This window comes from Spodoptera frugiperda, chromosome 8 (assembly GCF_023101765.2).
Source record: "Spodoptera frugiperda isolate SF20-4 chromosome 8, AGI-APGP_CSIRO_Sfru_2.0, whole genome shotgun sequence".
NCBI classification, from domain to species: Eukaryota; Metazoa; Arthropoda; class Insecta; order Lepidoptera; family Noctuidae; genus Spodoptera; species Spodoptera frugiperda.
In genome coordinates this window covers 8,331,464-8,351,673 of record NC_064219.1, presented here as the reverse complement: position 1 = coordinate 8,351,673, position 20,210 = coordinate 8,331,464, and the positions used below count along the sequence as shown (strand labels likewise).

Below are 20,210 nucleotides of genomic sequence, written 5' to 3'. Positions count from 1 at the left end.
TCCCTTTATTGCAAATGTTTCGGGTGTAGGTGTCATTTGTGTTTGAACTTACAAGTTTATAAACACACTCACGGCACAGGAGAAAATCGTAGTATATTTTTTTACCTAAATAAATATTAAAAAATAAAAAGAATCATAATATCATTCTCAAGATTTAATAAGACAGAAACTAAGAAAAACTTTCCCTGTGTTTCATCAAGGTTTCCCACTTCTAGGTACTATATCTACTAACTTTCCAAAGATCAAAAAGTTAGTACGGTAACTAGAAGAGGAAATTCTTCGTAAATGAGATTTCCAGTACTTTCTAAATTCAGCTCTCATAATTGTTTTTTTTATGGCGGTAAATGAATAGACGGATCAAATGATAGTAAGCAATCGCCGCCGCCCATAGAGACTCGAAATAGCAGAGGCGTCACAGGTACGTTGCCGGCCTTTAGGGGCTTAAGAATTTGAGGATTGTTGGGGTTTCGGGGATTGAGAAGGTGAGAAGCTAAACACAACGCAAGCGTTGTTTCACGTCGGTTTTCTGTGAGGCCGTGGTATCACTCCGGTCAACCCGGCCCATTCGTGCCGAAGCATGGCTCTCCCACACTTAAGTACTTCTAAAACACAATCGTAAACGTAAATGTAATTAAACTATTTAGGACCTAACAAATTCGTTGTATTGAATTAGATACCGGCAATGGGCATTGGGAAATTGAATCGACCCAATAATACGGCTAACTTAGAAAGTCCTTGTAGGTAGACCTTTGCAAAGGGCAAAGGGTTTAATTAAATTATCAAAAGGCCATTTCAATAATCACATTACTTGAGAAATGTTTCTAGTACCTATATCTAAACTAATATGTATATAAAACTTGAGAAGAAGAGTTTGGTTGAATGTGCTAATCTCCGAAAGTGCTAGTCCGATTTGAATAATACGGATGATGACAAGATATAAAATGTAATTAGTCCGTCAGTTAGGTGATAAAAAATATTCGACACGATTTTTTTTTGTCGTATAAGATAACAATACTTGGATAAAACGAAACAAAGTTTAGGTGTGGGAGCAAATATGTCATTTCTACGTATATATAAGATGTAACTAGAAATTACGTTACGCACGTTTCAAATCGATATATTTTCAACAGTACCTATTTGTTTCCGTAAGAAAAAAAAAACAATACGTGTCTCTATCAGATGGTGTAATCTACCAGACCGACATTAGAATAAAAATTGGTCATGTAACCTATTATTTTTTTGTTGCATACAAAATTATGAATCAGATTACGTCTTGCAACATTGTGTACAATGAACACCCAGTGGCACGTGTAACGCAACTATGTAGTAGAGTGCAATAACCTTATAACGATACTCGTAAAACTAATAACAGCTGTGCAATGATTTACAACGTAAAATTATAGTTTACAAATATTAAACTTAGTACTTTATTATTATTTGTATCGTTCACCGTGCGCCGCTCACCTTGAACTCGAATTGCACGCGGATAGTACCTATATTTGTTACGAATAGACGTAGAGCTCCTATATGACAAGAAATTTAATACATTTTTCTGTCATTTTAAATTAAATTTTACATATCTTGCTGTGTAAAGTTGTAGGACTTGAGCTACTTAATCTCATCAACAGTCTTTTAGTGGCCACTACTGACCAAAGCCTCTTCTCGCATGGAGAAGGTTTGAGCATTAATCACTACGCTTACTCAATGCGAGTTGGCGAGCTACTTAATACCTACTGCGAATTTTATCTATCAGTTACCCAATAATACTTTACTAAACTCGGGATTAATTTGCCTACCCCTTCGGCCTACGATAAACTTACGAATCACACTCAAAATACTTTTCAGCAGACTCATTTTGTGAGCACTCGTTCATCAAAGCAGTTGCTACTGTTTTTTTTTAAGGGGATGAAAATTATAGGGAGTGTCAAACGCATACAGACTAAAAACTCCTCGTTCGTAGGAACTGCTACTTAACTATTTTAACCCCGGTAACCCAGCTAGGTGGTCACCAGCTCCGAATCAGGCATCAACCTTACTGGGCCCCATATTTGCTCCTGTTGCCTATAGAAATACTCCTAAACACATGGTAACTGTGATTCTCAGTAAACCTACAAAACTCGTTAAGTATTAACTGCTACTTAACTGTTTTAACAACAGTAACCGAGGTTTACGGTTTACAAGTTAAACGTCACAAGGTTAAGGACAGTTAAAGTTTAACTGCATGCTAGTCAAATTGCAGTTTGGTTTTAGTTTCTGTGTAGTAAACCTGAGGCTTCTGAGTATATAACTGAATTTGTAAGTCAACTTAAATCAATGGACCGCACTGTTTGTACTGTGACTGAGCAGCCGGCTACCGTGCAACATGTAACGGGTTTGAGTCCCTTGTGTCTATTATAACTCTCGTGAGACATACAAATTTTATCATTTTGCTATCGGCTTATTCACGTAACTGTTTGATGAGAACTCAACTATTTTCAAGCCAAGCGAGAGACTCATATTCATGAGAAGCATTTCACGATACAGCGACGTAACAGCATGACAATCGCCGCGTCGTGTGTACCTGCTAAGTAGTCTGCAGCTCCGGTCGGGAATAGTGAACACTAAGGCGGTTAAATGTTGCCCCTAATAAAGTTGACAGAGAATAACTAATACTGAAACTGGCAAAGAACTAAAAATCAAAACCATTAAAAGTAATAAATTTCCCAATAGCTACCAATTCACAAGCGATTCAATACAAAAAATCAGTATTTAGTCATTCAGAACATTGCACGTTCGAAATTGTATTACCCATATAACATAGCTGAACTAATTTAAATTAATTTCCCAGGTGGAATGAACCCCGCTTCATTTACCTGCACTGTACAATGCTAATATTAAAGTAATTTCCTTTAAACCTCCAACTACACTAGTCAATTCAACTTTATTCAATTATTATGTGATTAAACTGAATTAGTTTTAGAAGGCTCCAGACCATTCTGTGTTCTATAACATTAAAGATAAGAGCTAATATTCTGGAGTTAATTAGATCACGTACCTCGGAGTAAGTATGTAGTTACAAATAGTGTTAGTGTTTGTTGAACAATCGATTTACACAAAGATACGTGTTGCTTTCTCGCTGGAAATCAAGGGCAAACCTCAAATTTACAGGCAATTACGTTTTTGACAATTTCATAGATCTGTTTAAGTATTTGCGTCTGATAGTCATCATCCCATGTGAATGAGCTGATGATGGAAGGTACAACTCCTCAACGGTTAGGAGTTGAAAGAAAATTCTTACGAAGTTATACGTACATGTGAGGCTATTAGGTTGACCTGATAATAAAAAGTAAATCTCATTAACGTTAAGAATTTAGGTGAAAATGGATGCGGACAAATTTCGTCTGGGTAGTGTTAACACAAAATAGGGATTTAAAGGCGTGATGTTATTAATGTTATGCATGTATGTACATATTTATGTATGTTATTATGTATGTTAAAGAGACGACTGCGCTGTTGTCATACAAAGTCTTTTTTTTAAGGATGGGAAATCATCAAATGACCTCTCCCGCTCTGGGTGGAACGGAAGGGAGTGTCAGACTTTTACTGACTAGCAGCGCACCTCGTTCCTTCAGTTGCCCTTTGCGTTCCGGGGCCACGGTACTCGTTAGAACTTTCCCGCAGCCCCGGCTAGTTTATCCCGTTTCGGGGGTTGACATTTCAAAAATCGCTTCTTAGTTCTTTATATTACTAAAGGAACCTCTGTTCAAAATCTCAGACTCCTATACGAGCGGTTTCGGCTGTGCGTTAATAAATCGTCACCCAATCGCACCCCTAAATCACGATTGGTGGGTAGTTTGAAGAAACTTATAATGTCAAACATATTTACTTGCCTATGTACGTGTTCATGCCAAGTTTCAAGTTTATAAACCCAAGGAATAAGACATAGAAACGTTTTTACCCCTTTTCCCCCCTTGGGGAATTTCGAAAAATCCTTTCTTAGTGCTCCCCTGCATATCCCGGGAACCTACATTCCAAATTTCAGCTGTCTACGCCAGTAGTTTCGACTGGCGTTGTCTGTCAGTCAGTCAGTCACTCACGGAAGAGTTATATATATCCGATTAGTGTGCGTTGCAGTTTTAGAAGGCTCCAGACCATTCTAATACAAACATTAAAGATAAGAGCTAATATTCTGGAGGTAATTAGATCACGTACCTCGAGGTATTTACAAATAGTGTTAGTGTTTGTTGAACGATCCCTTTCCGATCCCATATTGTAATACAATGTAATCTTCTATACTATAACAATGAATTAAAGTGTAAATCTCGAGAATAGTGTAACCGATTTCGATAAATTCTTTTTTTATAATTACTATCCTGAGACATACTAAATTAATTAAAAATCACGGTTTATACACGTAAATTACGGAGTAGGCTGCACGTCGCCACGTCTGCACACGCTACTTATGATGAAGAGTCCCTCTGTGACTCGAAACTAGTAGAGCTTTTCTCCATTAATGTACGAGAGTAAACCGTAATTTTAGCGTATTATTCTTTTTGTTGGGTTTGTTATTGTAAGGCGCAGCAAATTCACGCGGTCGGCTAGACAACAATATTTCAAACACTTTTTAATAAATATTAAAAACAATTTTCTTCCATTCAATTTTGCTTTAAACACATACCTAATCTACGAACTAAAATGGCTAGTAGGTAGATGGCTTGTACCTAAATAAATAATTTGTTGAGGCAATGTATGTCATAAAGTCCTTTACTAACGGAAATTACCTTAGGTGAGTGTGTATGGCCACCTAGATCTTAATCCTTTATAACCTAGACCTACATAATTCTGCCTAGGTCTAGACCGTTGTTAATCTTCTTGATGGTGTGAGAAAATGTCTGGACTAAGATGACTGAAGTAAATAGGTTCGGCCTAACATAGTTTATTGAGGTTGAACGTGAATGACTTTAGGTAAGTGCTGTTATCATATCTCTATATGTAATATGTCGTGTGTGAAAATATCTACTTATGAAGATACTAACTTCTGCAAGTTGCTTCGCCCGCGTTTCTGTGGGACTAAAAGTATCTTGTCACTCAAATCAGCTCATACCTGCCTGTATACCAAAGTTCATCAAAACCCTGCAGTAGTTCGTGCCTGCAGTGATTGACGGAAAAATATCCAAACATCTAAACAAACAAACTTTCAAATGTAATATTAGTGTGAAGTGTGTGTCATACTATTGTGCCTCTGTCCACTACATAAACACATACAAACAAATATTGGTCAAATGTGGTAAAATTATTTCTAGTAAACATTGTATATTGCTAAATTACAAATACCATTTGCTTATTTTAACTAATTATACATAGTATTAAACCGCAACCAAAAATATCAATGAAACCGCAATAGAATGAAAATTCTATTTACAGACCTACTAATTACTGTTTATGACAGTGCAGTTTCTAAATAGAGCAAATATATTTTTCTATTATTATTTAAAGCAAGCATATTAAATATGCTGTACCTCTACCATTAGTTTGAAGCAATAGTATTGTCGTCGCTAGTGACAACGTATTTTTTTTTTGGCAAATTTGAGTTCCACCGGTGACCGGTAGAGGCGTTGTATAATTCGACATACGAAAAATACGTTTTTAGCGGCCGTCGACAAATACTACGTACTTTTTGTGTTTGGAGACGTTTTTTTTTTAAACTTTGCCCCACATTAGGATTTTCCCCTATATCGTGGGTGCGTTTACAAACATACACGTTCGCATAAACATATTTGAGGATCACACAAAGAGTTGCTCCGTGCGGGAATGAACCCGCTACACGTTGCGCGGCAGTTTACCCAGCCACCGCGCCAATAGTCATTGCAGTCTTGCAATGAAGGCAGGTAGTTTAAATAAGCTGAAGGACATGAACGCACGAGTAACAACTAGCAACATTATTTAATTTTAAGCACCTAAATATTTACTAAATAAATATATTTCGTACTCTTAACAAGAATTAAAACATGAAGGCAAAGGCCTGAACAAAAACGGACTTAGCTATCTAATATTTATGCTATTATAAGCCCCGTGAATAAATTTCAGCACTTAAATAAAACAGCAGGAATTTTGTATTTCCAGCAAGAGTTTTAAAACTGGTTATTCTGATATTTACTAGTATACCTAATTTATAATTCGAGTAATTTTTGTAGACCTTAATTAGACTACCAAATAATATGAGACCTGAGGGTTAGATTATAAATCTGAAGCTGCAGGCGACCTAACAATTTAGCGCAATTCCGGCTCAAAGCAGGAATAGGAACGGGGTGGTTTTTTGTCAGTAAGTGTTTGACACTCTCTCTTGCGACACCCAAGATAGGCGGAGGCAATGAATGATTTTGCCTAATCAAAAAACCATTAGATCACAAGTCTTAGTTTTTTTAAAGGGATGAAAATTATTGTCTTTTTAAAGAGTTTTTTCTTAAGGGGGAAAATCATTCCGCCTTAGGCGAGACGAGAGGAAGTGTCAGACTCTTACTGACTAAAAGCTACCCCGTTCCTAGTTCTGCTTTTCTAGCCGAAGCCCCGCTAAACCCGCCAGGTAGTCGACCTTTTTCTGTCGCTTCGAATTTCTAAACCGAAATAACAATAATAATACTTTATTCGCCTAGTAAATCGGAGTTTATTCTCGGGAATATCTCATGGGACTACTAGATTATACCTATTAGATGTTACACAGTAAATTGTGAGATTAATTTCACCGAGCCTCGTATTCAAATATCGTTTGCAAATGACACTTTCGTGGCAGCTCTAATTTCGTGTGATAAATTAATATTCTAGACCTCTAAATTAATTTCTCGTTAAAGAAGCTTATACTGTTATAGTATACGTTTCATATAAATTAAATAATATTCTTATACAGTATGAAATTAATTTCCTCGAACAATATGTTGGCTGTAATACTACCTATATAGAAACAAAATATAATGTAGTTTAAGATGATTACCAGCTAATATACTTTTTGTTAGTTTTTGGGATATTTCTTTAAAAATACACCTACAAGATACAGGAAAAAAGGGATATTTAATGTTATTTTGGCTTGTAATTCGCCGTGCAAAAATGTAATTCAATGAAAAATACAGTACAAAAAAATATCGGAACAAAAGAGTTCAAAAGTAAATTTACCCGGAACTGATTAGTACCCCAAAAACAATGAGTTAACTGATTGCAACAAAAACCGCGCCCTAATTAACATTTACTTCTAATTAGGTCAATGAAAATACGGTTAACCAAAGGAGAAATTTGACGAGATGTAATAGGGACGATGACAGGATACGAAAATTAAAAATGGCTTAGTCCGTCAGTTAGATTGGGGAATAATATTAGACACGTATGTACTGTCTGAACACGTAAGTGTTTTTTTATTACTACCCGAACTTGCAGTAAGTCTACCTCGATTTGCGACCATGACGGCAGTGATCAATGAATGATTTTGCCGCCATAAAAAAAAGTATTTCTTATACCTATCACGCTCGCTTTACGTTTGAAGTAATCGAAACGAGAGCGCGTTCGGCACTTTAGTCGAGCCGGCTCTCGCTTCGATTACTTTCAACATAAAGCAACAGTAAATCACTATTCGGTTTTTCAGTGCAGAAGATATCACGGTACTTAGAATTTGTTTTCAATGCTTCGTAAAGGCGTTCCTGATCAGGGTATAAGCCGTTAATCCGACACTCTTTTCCTGGAGATCAGTAACTTGTTGAATGTTTGCACATCCTGTTACTCTTTGAAGTAAACAGAAGTATCGATTAATATGGTATTAAGAACTTTTTATACGGATGTTGTTATCGTTTTAAAACATAATTAATGTTCTCTGTTTATTATTTTTGAACTTAGTATAAGCATAGTAATAAAATCCTATCATCAATAGCAATTTTCAATATGCAGAACACGCAGTTGTCACAGCTAAAAACAAGTTAAGGCAAACTTAGTTCTCAGCAATCGGCGCTGCCTATAGACAGCCGAAACACCAGAGGCGTGTGGCAAGTGCGTTGCCGGTCTTTTGGGGGTTAGGAATTTAAGGTTTGTTGAGAAATCGGGGATCGGAAAGGAGGTAATTGAACCTGCAGTAACCTTACTTTCACAACGAAACACAATGCAGACGTTGTTTCATCGTTGGTCTGCTGTGAGGCCATGATATTACTTCGGTAAATCACTTCCTATCTTATTTATGTAATCATAATAATATATCTACCTAGTAATTCAATGGAAAAAGTTACATCCACTAATTGCTAAATACGCAAAATTCTTACTAAAACGACACATCAACGATCAAACTCATAGATAACAGTGAGACAGCGAGTATCGTCACGTAAACCGATCACGTCTGCCCCGGGGACACGCGCGTGAACCAATGTCCAACATTATTACCTACTCACTTGAGACCTATAAGTTATAACGTGCATTTCCAATAGGTTTCACTTGTGTATTGGAGACACGATTACGCCCTTCTCAGGTATGGGACGTTATTAGATTTTTCCAAAATTGTCGGTGGTGCCGAACGTGAGATGAAGATTACTGAGGTTAATTGTGTATGAATAATACCTTTTACCTTTGATAAATGTTCAGTTCACCTTGAGCATGCGTGGTGATTAAACCTTCTCCATGTGGGATGAGGTCTCTAATCAGCAGTTGATACCTACATATTATAAACTGTTGATATTAACATTTTGAACGCCGTGGTGGTCACCGGTGACTGACGTTAGCGGAGGATTTGCCTTCGACAGTTTTCTATTGGCAGTCAAAGACTTAATGTTGATTCCCTCGTTGGTCGAGTGGTTGCAAATGCGACTGCCGGGTAAGGGGACATTTTAGTAGTATGGGACCGCTAGATTGACAAAAGAGTGAGGCGTGGTTTGTCCCGCGGTCCCCGTAAAGGATACCCATTAAAGGGGAAATCTTTATGACGGCTTCTCTTTGTATTTGTTTCATGATCTTAACACTGGTGTGCAGCACTTCATTCATAAACAGTTTAACACGTACTTTGATACAAAGGCGATTTCTTGCAGACAACTTTTGTATGAAGCTGACATAGGAGTCTGATATGGGTGATTTTATTGTTCTTTTTTGTGATTTTATTTTTGAGAAATTAAGATGTTCATAGGTAGGCCTTTTAAACCTAATTTTATTCTTATATCTGCCTATTTTTATTAATCCCTGTCAAAATCTTAATAAAAGGAATGGAAATAAAACAACACATTAAAAATATATCAAAATTAAAATTTAATCTGATGGGATGATTATCGTGTATTTTTGTAACATTATTATTTTTCATTCTACAAAATATTTTGAAATAATATTATTGAACATGAAAATTAAATGAAAAAGAAACGTCTGCTGTTTCCTTACAAACAAAGAAATACAATACATTTTCTGATTCAGTCGTATTTTTTACAGTTTAAATTATTTGTACGTATACATAATTTGTTCCAGGATAAAAAAATAACATTCACAAACAGAAAACTATAACTTTGATATTGATTTTAAGACATACATAATCTCTTATTATTGTGATAAAATACACTTACTACCGTACTCAGAGACATTTAATGATTACTTAAACTATTCCTTGGTAACGATTTTGTTTCGAAAACAATTGCTAAGGACTGGGTTACGTAACCATTAAATGACTGAGTACGGCGGTTACTTACACACAGCTTACTTAGCATACACCCACTATTTCTTCATTCAACTAAAAATAATTTATCATTCCTTTGCTATTAATATACAATCACAGAATTTTAATTAATACTATATTTACAATAGAGTACATTATTATGTACACAATTTATCTAAATGTTGCTCCCTGCCTCCATCAGTCATCAGTTTACTTACAACTACACGTTACATGTCTGTGCACTAAGTGGGTGCTTCCTCTATCTCCTGCGGACAGTTGCTGGCGACGCGGCTGGGCGTCCTGTTCAGCAGGAAGTCCAGGTCGTGGGATATCTTGTGCAGCACTTTGTCTGTCTGCGTGAATGTGCTGTGTGTGCTGGGAGTTTGGGACTGTGTGTCTACTAGCTGCAGATGAGGATTTTTGTCATCACTCTCATGGTTTATGGACGGCAATGATGTGCTCCATGATAGTTGAGGTGAACGCTTCTTCAGACAGCTCTTGATAGGACGCGGAGCTGTGCTCGTTGCTGATACGTCTGGAGTTGACTTTGCACACACCGTGCAGTTTGCCTGGTGATGTTACAAATTATTTAGGGCCCTAGTGCCTTCGTCACTTTGAACAAACTCTAGATTCATCTACGGAATTTTCAGTTACCTTTGATATGTCACTCGAATCCTTGAGCGGCTCGAAAGTACTAGCATGTGTGATAGTACTTTGTGGCGCTTCAGGTAGCACTCGTAGTTCCACACATACACGAGATACATGAGGCTTTGCACCACCTGGTGGCAAAGACATGAAAGTCAATACAACAAATTGAGAAGACCATCATTTCCTACATTCGTTAGATGTGCTGCTAGAGTATTACCTATAGGTATGAGGTCGCAGAGTGCTCGTGTGTCCACGTTGTGCGATGGTAGCAGTGCTTGCTTGTACTCCACACAGCGCACTATGTCCGCCACACACGCACCGCTCGACCCGCGCCTGGTCACACAACTACATTATACATCATCTGTCAATTGTACCATTATACTAAACTATGACGTCACACCAGCTCACCGGTGCAAGGGGCTCTGCAGCGGCGTGGCGCGCCAGTACGTGTTGGCGGGCGACACGTGAGACGAGGAGCACTCCAACGAGCCCACTGCGCCGCGACACTCCATCTCACGACCTTGTCTTATGTACACTACAACACAATCAACAATATTGTAAAACTAATCTCATAATCAGATCATGTTTATGCAATAAAGGTTCTAACAAACTCACAACTAAGCGATGTGTCTCCTTCAGGAGAATCATGCCATTCATTGTGTGAGGAAAGTGTGAGTAACCGTCGAGCTGCTCGTAGACACTCCTCGTCGCAGATCACGTAGCATATTAACATTGCTAGACCCTGAACACGCAAAAAACAGTATTAGTACAGAAGAGTAACTACTTTATTAGAGTACATTTTCAAACAAAACTGGTTCTCACATTGGCCAAGGCGGCGACAGAAAGTGCTATGACTTTGGGCATAGTCCTGTCTCCAGGCTGCGCGTAAGCAACCCCTGCAATCTGTGTCGCTGTAGTGGTGAAGAGAAGTACTAATGTATGGCGCACTACTCGCGCGCGATCACGCACGTACTCGCGTCTGTCGGGCGGCAGCTTGTGGGTCACCTAAAAAGTTATGAGAGAATGTTGATGGTTTCTAAGCAGATGTATAGATCCCACAAAAACATTTCATGTTAAATGTTGCCAAGACGAGACCATATAGCTCGCACTGTCAAAAAGTAATCAGATCCCGTGTAGAGCCAAGTTTCTAACCCTACATGCCCAGACCTAAATCGATAAGCCCTAATTTCACACTCAAGTTACGGGGAAATTCTACAGCCATAGCTCGTACTGCGTAGTTCGTAGCGCGTAGCAGAGTTTTTACGCTATAATTTTAGGCGTGCAAACCTTGGACGTAACTGGCGAGTCGGCCGCACGGACTTTTTGCTATTCGTCATATGGGCTTGAGCTTAAAAATCTATTCAATCTTCTAAACTCTTTCCGTGTTTCCGCGGCCGCATTCAGACCTCTAGCGTCAAAAGTTGCGGAAGTCTCGAACAAACTTTCACCCCCTAGTTTAAGGGGTTGGGGGTAAAAGTTCCAAATTTTAGGATTTTTTTGTTGTTTGGGTACTAATACTAGCTTACATACCAAATTTCAGTTTTCTAGGACTTCAGGAAGTACCTTAAGAATTTTGTTGATCATCAGTGAGTGAGTGAGTGAGTGAGTGAGTGAGTGAGTGACGAAATCGGGGTATTTTAGATATCAATAAAATCTAAAGTATAAGAGCTATGCAATTGAAACTTTAGAGGTTTATTAAGTCTACCACTGACATTATATCCTGAAAATTTTGTTTATCTGGTATAACCCAAACTCAAGTTATGAAGGTTCAAAAATACGACGAAGCGCTTCGAGAAAAGGTAGGTAGTGCCCTTGCGCTTGCGCTTCGCTTGGCTCGTCTTGGCGGGGGCACTACCGTGCCCCCAGATTGTATAGAAGACTTTGAGGTATGAGGTTCGCTTACTGTTCGAAGTGTCCTGGCAGCACAGAGAGCGAGACAGAGCGTTAGTGCGGCCAGTAGCGCAGCACCTGCTCCACAGACCGCATTAGCTGCAGCTCCTAGCTGTAAAGGTGCTCCGCCCCATAATCGAGCAGTCAGCCAACATAGAGTGCTCACACCTACAACCAATTTTAACAAATCACAATCAAACTCAATCCATTTAAAGACTCCATAATAATGATTATGGTCTTCTCACATACCTGCCAGTAGACCGACAGAAGGTGCTCGAGTGGCTGTAGCAGCCAACTCAGTGTGCAGTAGCAATGGTTGAGCACATAATGCGGCACAGCCAGCACACCAACACGCAGCCACTGCCCAACCGAGAGGCCCGATACACGCAGAAGTCTAAGGAACCCATAAATTAGTTTGAACACTCTATTGCTTACGAAATTTTCTAGTATAAGGGATATTTCAAACTAACCTGCTTTGTGTCACATTCAAGCAGCGTCAACATAGCCGCAGAATGTGTAGCGGCAGTAGTAGCTCTGAGTAGTACTGGCAGTCTCGTTTTACTACCCACTACAAGGCTCAGGAGTTGTAATAGAGCAGCCACGAGACACATAGCACTTCCCAGGCTCACCGTGATCTTCACAATACCTCGCGAGTCGCTTTCAGCGTCCGTCTGGAAGAATCACTGCTGTTTTGAAATTATCAAGCTAGTGTACACTATAGAAGTTATGTGTTTCTAGGTGTTAGTACTCACGAGACCCAAACTGTCGACGGTGAATAACGCGATGGTCGCAAGTCCTCGACAGCGGCAGGCGATGTAAGTCTGCTCTTGTACTCGGAGCTCACATGTTTGAGTTGTCCACACGCGTGGCGAGGATCGTGATCGACTTCCACATGCTAGCTGAGGTGCTAGGAAACCAAAATTCCATCAGATTATTATTGTTTTCTACTAAAAATTACGACTATTCTATTAGGTATCCACTCACCAACAGCACTATAATTCTTAGAATGTGTAAACAGCAGAGTCACAGTATGAAGAAGAGTATTGTCAACTCCAGCGCCACTGACAGAAAGCTGTATTTGTTGCGATGCTATCGTGTACTGTGTCGCACCACCAGACCTGGAAGAGTTGCTGCTACAACTGCCGTGGTGGGAGAAATAGAAATCATAATGTAAGAAAATAATAATAACAAAATCATAAAATAAGTTGAACAAAGATCAAAAGTAAGAAAGAATATTAAAATCGGAAATGAAATTGAAAAACACATAATGATAAAATTAATTTGTAATCGTAAATCTATAATTGAATCTGAACAAGAATCTTACTTATACTCGACGAATCTTTTCAGTGAAGGCAATCTTGCTCCCAAATCATGATAAAGAGCAATAACCACAGACGCATTTTCAGTTTTTGAAACCAGTTCTACTCCTGCTGATGTGACAGCCCATTCATCTTTCTCTGATAATACTGGTTGAAGGTCAAAATGTGCTGCATTGTCTTCAAGCACTGCTTTCGACATAACCGTGAATTCATGGTAGCGCTTATTGAAGCTACTTCTCAGGCCTGTTGTGTCCACTACCGCATTTTGGAGATCGAAAACTTTCTAGAATAAAGAAGATACTCTTAACATTGTTTGAAGTACTTATGATTAGTATGAGTAATAGGTCTAGTTGATTGGTCACTTACCTCTTCATCCAAGAAGGCATCAGGGTGTTTGAGTAGGTTATCGTAAATGTTGAGTAGATGTTCGGTACTGTTGTATCTATCGACTGGTTGTGCGGCAGGAGACATGAGGTAGTTGAGCATGTGCACGGCGTGTGTGAGGGGAGGCTCGCCCTCGCCCGGGTGTGTGGGCAGGGAGCGCAGCACGGCGCCGTACTGACGCGACACGTGGGACACTGAGCCCCACGAGTACCCCATCGATATCAGGGTAAACTGACAAAAATATTATAAGTCACACCTTTGTCTACAAAAAAGTCAACAAACTATGTGTGTGATGTAATACCTGTTCATAAATATCTTTCAAGGAATCCGCAACACAACCAGAAAAATCTGGTAACCTCCATTTGACACCATGCTCTCCGGTCTTTGGCTCACAAAACCTAAAAATTATCAGTATTGAAATCCGGTTAAAATGTAAATAGAGACTAAAAGACATTTTAATATTATACTGAAGTTTTTTATCAACCTGGTAGTTTCCCCGCTATGTCCAGGTGGACAAGATGCAGTCGCATGTGCTCCAGGAGCAGTTTTCGGCCAGCGCAAGCCGTGGGAAGCGTCACTCTCACACGCCGCGTCATCAGTTCCCAAAGCCCACATGGTTACCGCTTTGGCGTTGGTGCCAGCCACTGATGAAACTTGACATCGGAACTCACTGGATTTCTATACAAAAAGATCAAGATATAAACATCATCTTGTAATAAAACTTGTATATTAACTGATGGTTTAGTGTATCATACCTGTACATTATAAAGCTTCAGCACACTGCCTGCTGGGAACAAATCTTCCCAGACCTCTCTACCTGGTGCCATGGGTAGCAGTGTCCTTTCTCTTGCCCAACTAAATCCAAGAGCACCGTGCACTCGCCCAGCTCCCGCCAGACACGTTATTGTGACATTATCACCCTGATGAAGTAAAAGATAGATTTTTACCTAGTGCATATATTCCGGATGATTTAAAAGTTGGTTTGAGTACACTTACTTTATTAACAGTCAATGTAGATGGCACCAGGCGTATCTCAGGCGGTCGCAGCACTGTCAGTCTCAACGCTCTGCAGCGTCTCCTGCCAGCATCGTCTGCTGCACAGGACCACTTGCCGGTGTCCAGTTTCTCCGCTTCTGTTACCCCTAGTACAGACATTCGACGACCAAGTGCATCTTCAGACACTGTTCGAGTCCAAATGTCCCTAAAACCAGATTTATTTTACCTATTTACATACTTGGCAGCACTTGCGTACTCATGCTCATCGTTACTACTAGAAGTACTTTTTGCTAAAACACCTAAAATTAAAGTAAGCAGAATAGTCTCATTTTCAACTATAAAATTAAGCCATCAAAACGGTACGCTGGAAGTTGGACGATTAATCGGTGCGGTTAAATAACAGTCACCGGTAATTGGATGGGTGGCCATTCCGTGTCGGCGCTGAAAAGACTCGTTTACTCGTCGAGACTATTATGGTACAGATGGAGTTTTTAAGCCTGGTCTGAACTTTTTTTACGCTTAAGTAGATTTAGTTTATGAACATTATGTTCACTTACCTTGTGGTGCCGTTGAAGTTTATTTTAACGCTGTCTTTGTACCACGTAAACGCCATGTTTGGGGATCCGTACGCCATACAAGTTAATATAAATTCTGATCCCTCCCATACTTCTGGTCGTTGGTTTACTACCAGCTTCTGTTGGTTGAAATAAGAAAATAAAAATTTTGCCATTACTTTGTTGTATTCAGTAAAAACAGAGTTTTACACTATCTGGTATTTTTCGAAGTTTGCCAGTCTGGTATATTTTTTCCACTGGATAGTCCCACACTTGACGAAAATTACGCTCTGTCATAAAAACTTATCACACAACGACAGGACCACTGGGGAGCGCTAGTTTAACTACACAACTAGGAAACATGGCTATTCCTACCTAAACACTGAGGGGTGTAATGGTGTTTTTGAAACAGGGATGATATTTGAGCCAGGATAACGAGTTAACGAGTATTATCTGGTAGCATGTGTTCTGGACTGACGCCAACTTTTGCAGAAGGCGGTATTAAACGTTTAATTGAAGTAATTAAACGCAGAAACGTAGGAGACGGGCTTATTGCTAGTGGTATTTTTTGTTTTTCTTTAAAAAATGAGTGTTCTAATATTTTTTAAAGTGAGAATAATGATCCAATGGTTTCTGCCTTGGGCGAGGCGAGAGATAGTGACTCTTACTAACTAAAAACCTCCCCGTTCCTACTCCTGCTTTTCGAGTCGGAGCCCCGGTAAACCCGCTAGGTAGTCAAAGTAAAAGGGGTACCAGATTCGGTATTTTAGGTACTTACTGTAGTGTGTCAGCGTGTAACTTTTAATATATTTGTTGCCTATTATACTTATGGCATTCTTACATTGTGCGTTTTTAGTGGTACTAGACGAGGTAAAGATTATCTACAATGTGATAGGTGTGGGACTTCTAACCCGTTAAGGCTGAGTACTACATCTAATTTTATCGACAAAAAAGTAATATGGGGTTTGAAACCCCAATTGAAAATATTGAAAAATAGCAATTTTTTCGGTAAAGATTATTCAGAAATTATTTTTTTTCTCACTAAAACATTACCAAACATAATTATGAAAAAAGTATTGAATTATTTAGCCAAGGTTATAAACGGAGCTACCGTTTGACGTTTTTTTGTTTCTACAACGCATGCAGCCTTTGATATCACATAAAGTAAGAAAAATATTAAAATAGCCATAATTTTAAGGGGATGGTGGATTCGACCCCTTCGACCCCCGACTTTTGTCCATAAAATTAGATGTAGTACTCAGCCTTAACGGGTTAGAAGTCCGAACCCTATCACATTGTATAAATCACTTCACTATGCTAAAATCTCATAATTTTTTTAATCTTCTAAATCGAATGGTAACTAGCAAGAAATGAATAAAATTGTCTGTTAAGCAAAGTTACCTCGACGCAGCCAAGTAACAGAAATCTCGTTACACTAAGTAGGTACTTTTTCATTGATTGTGGGTACGTACTTAAGAATTTAATCAAGCTGAGATTTCCCCAATTCCCCTAAGCGCTCATGTTTGCTCTTGATTTCGCCGTTAAAGATTGATGGTGTCGTTATGATTGTGAGTGCAGATATTGGCGAAGAGATTTTAGATTGTCTCGTTCTTTGAGAGATCAGGAAAGCAACTTCGGTGTACGAGATTTTGAGTTCAAACTGGGATTAGATAGAGTGGGATGTTTAGAAATTGAGTAATTAAAAAGAGATTGCGGTTCATGGTTGGCTTGATAATAAACTTACTTCTAATGCAGGGAAAACAATCATATAGACTCATTGAAAACTGAATATACTGTGACGGTTGCTACTTACAGTTGCTTACATTAAGATTGACTGCCAACAAAAATCTGTTGAAGGCAAATCCTCCACTAGCGCTGGTCACTTTTGCCCCCCGTGGCGATTAATGTGTTAAAGACTATACCCATTTACCAATCTCAATAACAATTTTGTTATAGGACTTACGTGCAAACTGAGCGCTGGATGCATTTCGAAGTGTGTAGTAGTAGGTATGAGTCGAGTGCGCGCTGAAGCGAGCCTTGCCAGTGCTGCTCGTAAAGCCGGTGCCTCACGCCTTGAGCTCCACACACGCACCCAAGCATCCCTTATACCTTCTGTAGTTGGCAAACTGTTACACAAAAACATTCATGTTTGAAATAGAACAGAATTAATAGTCTTTTGGCTTAAGTATAGTCGAAGCTAAAGCTGTAACACCATCTCAAAACAACAAAAAAATAAAGAAGCAAAATCCCTTTCCGAATAGGGGGATGTCCAATTGCCATTGCGATTGCTTACCATTAAGTGATCCGTCTGCTTATTTGTCACTTAAACTAAACTAATACATCCAGTACCAATAGCTGCTAAACTTACCTCGTATTTAACACTTGTACATCATCTTCTAAAGTAATATTTGATGCTTTCAAAAATTCTGTGAGCTGTAACAAAAATATTATCAATATTATTTTCTACCTAGTCTAAATTCCATCCAGTTTAGTTTTTTCAATGCAATAAATTACCTGTTTCGCAATTTCATCCGATATGTTTTCATTTGGTAGGTCCACTACTTGCAGTCTTGTTTCGAATCGCGCTGATACTGCAAGAAAAAGATATTTGATGATGATACACAACTTCTTAAAACCTCATTTGGATATTATAACAATCCAATTTTAAGTAAATACTCACACGCATCTGTATCCTTTGGATTACAATCACAGGCTGTTCCGTCTTTACAAACTTCTGCACATTCTTCTATACCACATTCTAAAACAAGAACATCACAATAAAGTAATTAATTACCGTATTTAGTAGTATTTAGTGTTTCGTTCATTTGTACACGATCTTTTAAAAAGTATTAACTTCCAGTGACAGCCCTAATTTATTGGACAACTACTAAACGTGTATACTGTACAGAAACAAGCAAGTCTTGGGTAATTAATTGCATTTATAAAGGACCGAAAGAATGTTTCATTAGGTTTCTGAAAAAGAACTCTTGTATATTATAATACTGTGTAATTTGCGAAAGCTTTTTATATGAATAAAATCTTGTATCATTATCATTATTATATTTTCAGCAGGTTTTGTAATAAAGTACAAAAATATATTGAACGAATTTATATTGTGATAAGTGTTAGATCAACAGCCCGTGACAATCCTATGATGGACAATGGGCTCTTCTACATTAGTGGTTTATTTATCTATATAACTAGCTTTTGCCCGCGACTTCGTTCGCGTGGAATAGTGACTTCCGGCAAATTTTTGGTTTTAACCACATAGTTCCCGATCTCGCGGGATCTCTTCAAAAATGAGATGTGGAAGATATTCCAGGGAACTCTTCAAAAATCAACATAATGAGCTCTGCGTTAGAATTTAATAGATGTATACTCACTTAGGGCATTGAAAAAATAATTTAAAAACGGACTTAAACTAACTTAAAGCTACGAATTACGAATTTATAACAATTAAAAAAGAAACTATATTACAACCTATCCTCTATGCTATAATAACCAAGCTTAAACTATATAATTTAAAAGAAACGACATAAATCTAATCTAATTAATTTATAAATTAGACTTACAATTTTATTAAAAAAACTAACTACAGTAACTACTAATAATCGATATCAAACTAAACCTACGTTAAATAGTTTAACCAAAAAACCAGGAAAACCCAACAAATAAACTTATTAATTGACAAATACAACGAAACCAATTTAGAATATACGAAACACCAGGTAGTGGAGCGCCTGGGGGTTTTCACCTCGGATTAGAGTTACAGTGAATGAATTAATATGATCGATGTGGGATATTGTTTTTTAAACTATAAATTGCAATGTTTACCCAAAATTTTTTTGTGCACTCCATTTTTTTATTGTTTAAACAAATTATTATAAAAAAATAATGTTTGACCATATATTTTCACTTTAAACAGTATTTTTTTTTATTTATATGTTAAATCTTACCTGAGTAGACATATAGGAACATTTTTCAAAGATACCTGTGTATAAAAATAGCAGTATCTCGAACAGGTAGAAAAACGTGGAGGGGAGAGCGGAGCGACAGCTGCTATGTACAATGGAACTTCTTGGCCAGTTTAATTATAAATGAAACGCACTTTATTGTGTACATTGAAAAAAATACGGTAATTAATTATGACTAATGAAAAGAAAAAAATATTTGTACAAAATCTGTTTATTTAAATATATTACATGGTTGTCTACATCAAATATTTTCTTGTACTTCATCTATCTGTATAATAGGTGAAGTATTGGAACAACTATTTCCGCTGCACTGTAAACATGATACACTGCAGTATAAACTACACTCGCGAGCAACCAAATCGACTCAACCTACATGTGCGCATTCGAAGACGTTTTCTTAAAAATATACTGAATTGCTTTTAAAAACCGATATACCATTAGAAAGCTTACAACTTCAGCTTTATATTGGTACCATTATTATAAAAATTGTATCAGTACTTTTTAAAATATTTAACTTAATTCAGCGGACTAGAGTATTTGCTCACTACGACTCCAACAAGTTATAACACAAACTACCCCTATAAAACCTCCACATTAAGGTTAACTTTATCTGTGGCTTATCGAAAGTTGATCGTACACATCTCCGCAAAAACGCTTCATTTTATTTCCAAAAATTTTGGATAGGACACCAGAAGAAGCCGCTCAAGTCGTTGCTCTACTGGAACAAGGACTAAGTCAGCGAAGAGTTGCTGCTCATCTGAGTTTGAGCCAATCTGCAGTATCAAGAGGGTACAGGTAGTATCAAGAT

The 20,210-nt window shown here is 38.1% G+C and overlaps 1 protein-coding gene across 1 annotated transcript in view; it reads right to left on the bottom strand.

Moving 5' to 3' along the window:
- Positions 1 to 9,219: 9,219 nt before the first annotated feature.
- LOC118275515 (uncharacterized) overlaps positions 9,220 to 20,210 on the bottom strand; it is a 197,660-nt gene continuing 186,669 nt past the window's right edge. The window contains exons 6-27 of the mRNA XM_035593505.2: positions 18,109 to 18,186; positions 17,943 to 18,019; positions 17,797 to 17,861; positions 17,392 to 17,554; positions 15,432 to 15,568; positions 14,875 to 15,079; positions 14,634 to 14,798; positions 14,363 to 14,556; positions 14,180 to 14,276; positions 13,861 to 14,109; positions 13,500 to 13,777; positions 13,160 to 13,314; positions 12,928 to 13,082; positions 12,646 to 12,846; positions 12,425 to 12,569; positions 12,189 to 12,343; positions 11,108 to 11,290; positions 10,901 to 11,027; positions 10,694 to 10,820; positions 10,503 to 10,618; positions 10,292 to 10,416; positions 9,220 to 10,206 (exon numbers count right to left, since the gene is read on the bottom strand). Of these exons, the coding sequence (XP_035449398.2) occupies positions 9,880 to 10,206; positions 10,292 to 10,416; positions 10,503 to 10,618; positions 10,694 to 10,820; positions 10,901 to 11,027; positions 11,108 to 11,290; positions 12,189 to 12,343; positions 12,425 to 12,569; positions 12,646 to 12,846; positions 12,928 to 13,082; positions 13,160 to 13,314; positions 13,500 to 13,777; positions 13,861 to 14,109; positions 14,180 to 14,276; positions 14,363 to 14,556; positions 14,634 to 14,798; positions 14,875 to 15,079; positions 15,432 to 15,568; positions 17,392 to 17,554; positions 17,797 to 17,861; positions 17,943 to 18,019; positions 18,109 to 18,186 (3,524 nt within the window). The 3' untranslated portion in view covers positions 9,220 to 9,879. The remainder of the gene's footprint in view (positions 10,207 to 10,291; positions 10,417 to 10,502; positions 10,619 to 10,693; positions 10,821 to 10,900; positions 11,028 to 11,107; positions 11,291 to 12,188; positions 12,344 to 12,424; positions 12,570 to 12,645; positions 12,847 to 12,927; positions 13,083 to 13,159; positions 13,315 to 13,499; positions 13,778 to 13,860; positions 14,110 to 14,179; positions 14,277 to 14,362; positions 14,557 to 14,633; positions 14,799 to 14,874; positions 15,080 to 15,431; positions 15,569 to 17,391; positions 17,555 to 17,796; positions 17,862 to 17,942; positions 18,020 to 18,108; positions 18,187 to 20,210) is intronic.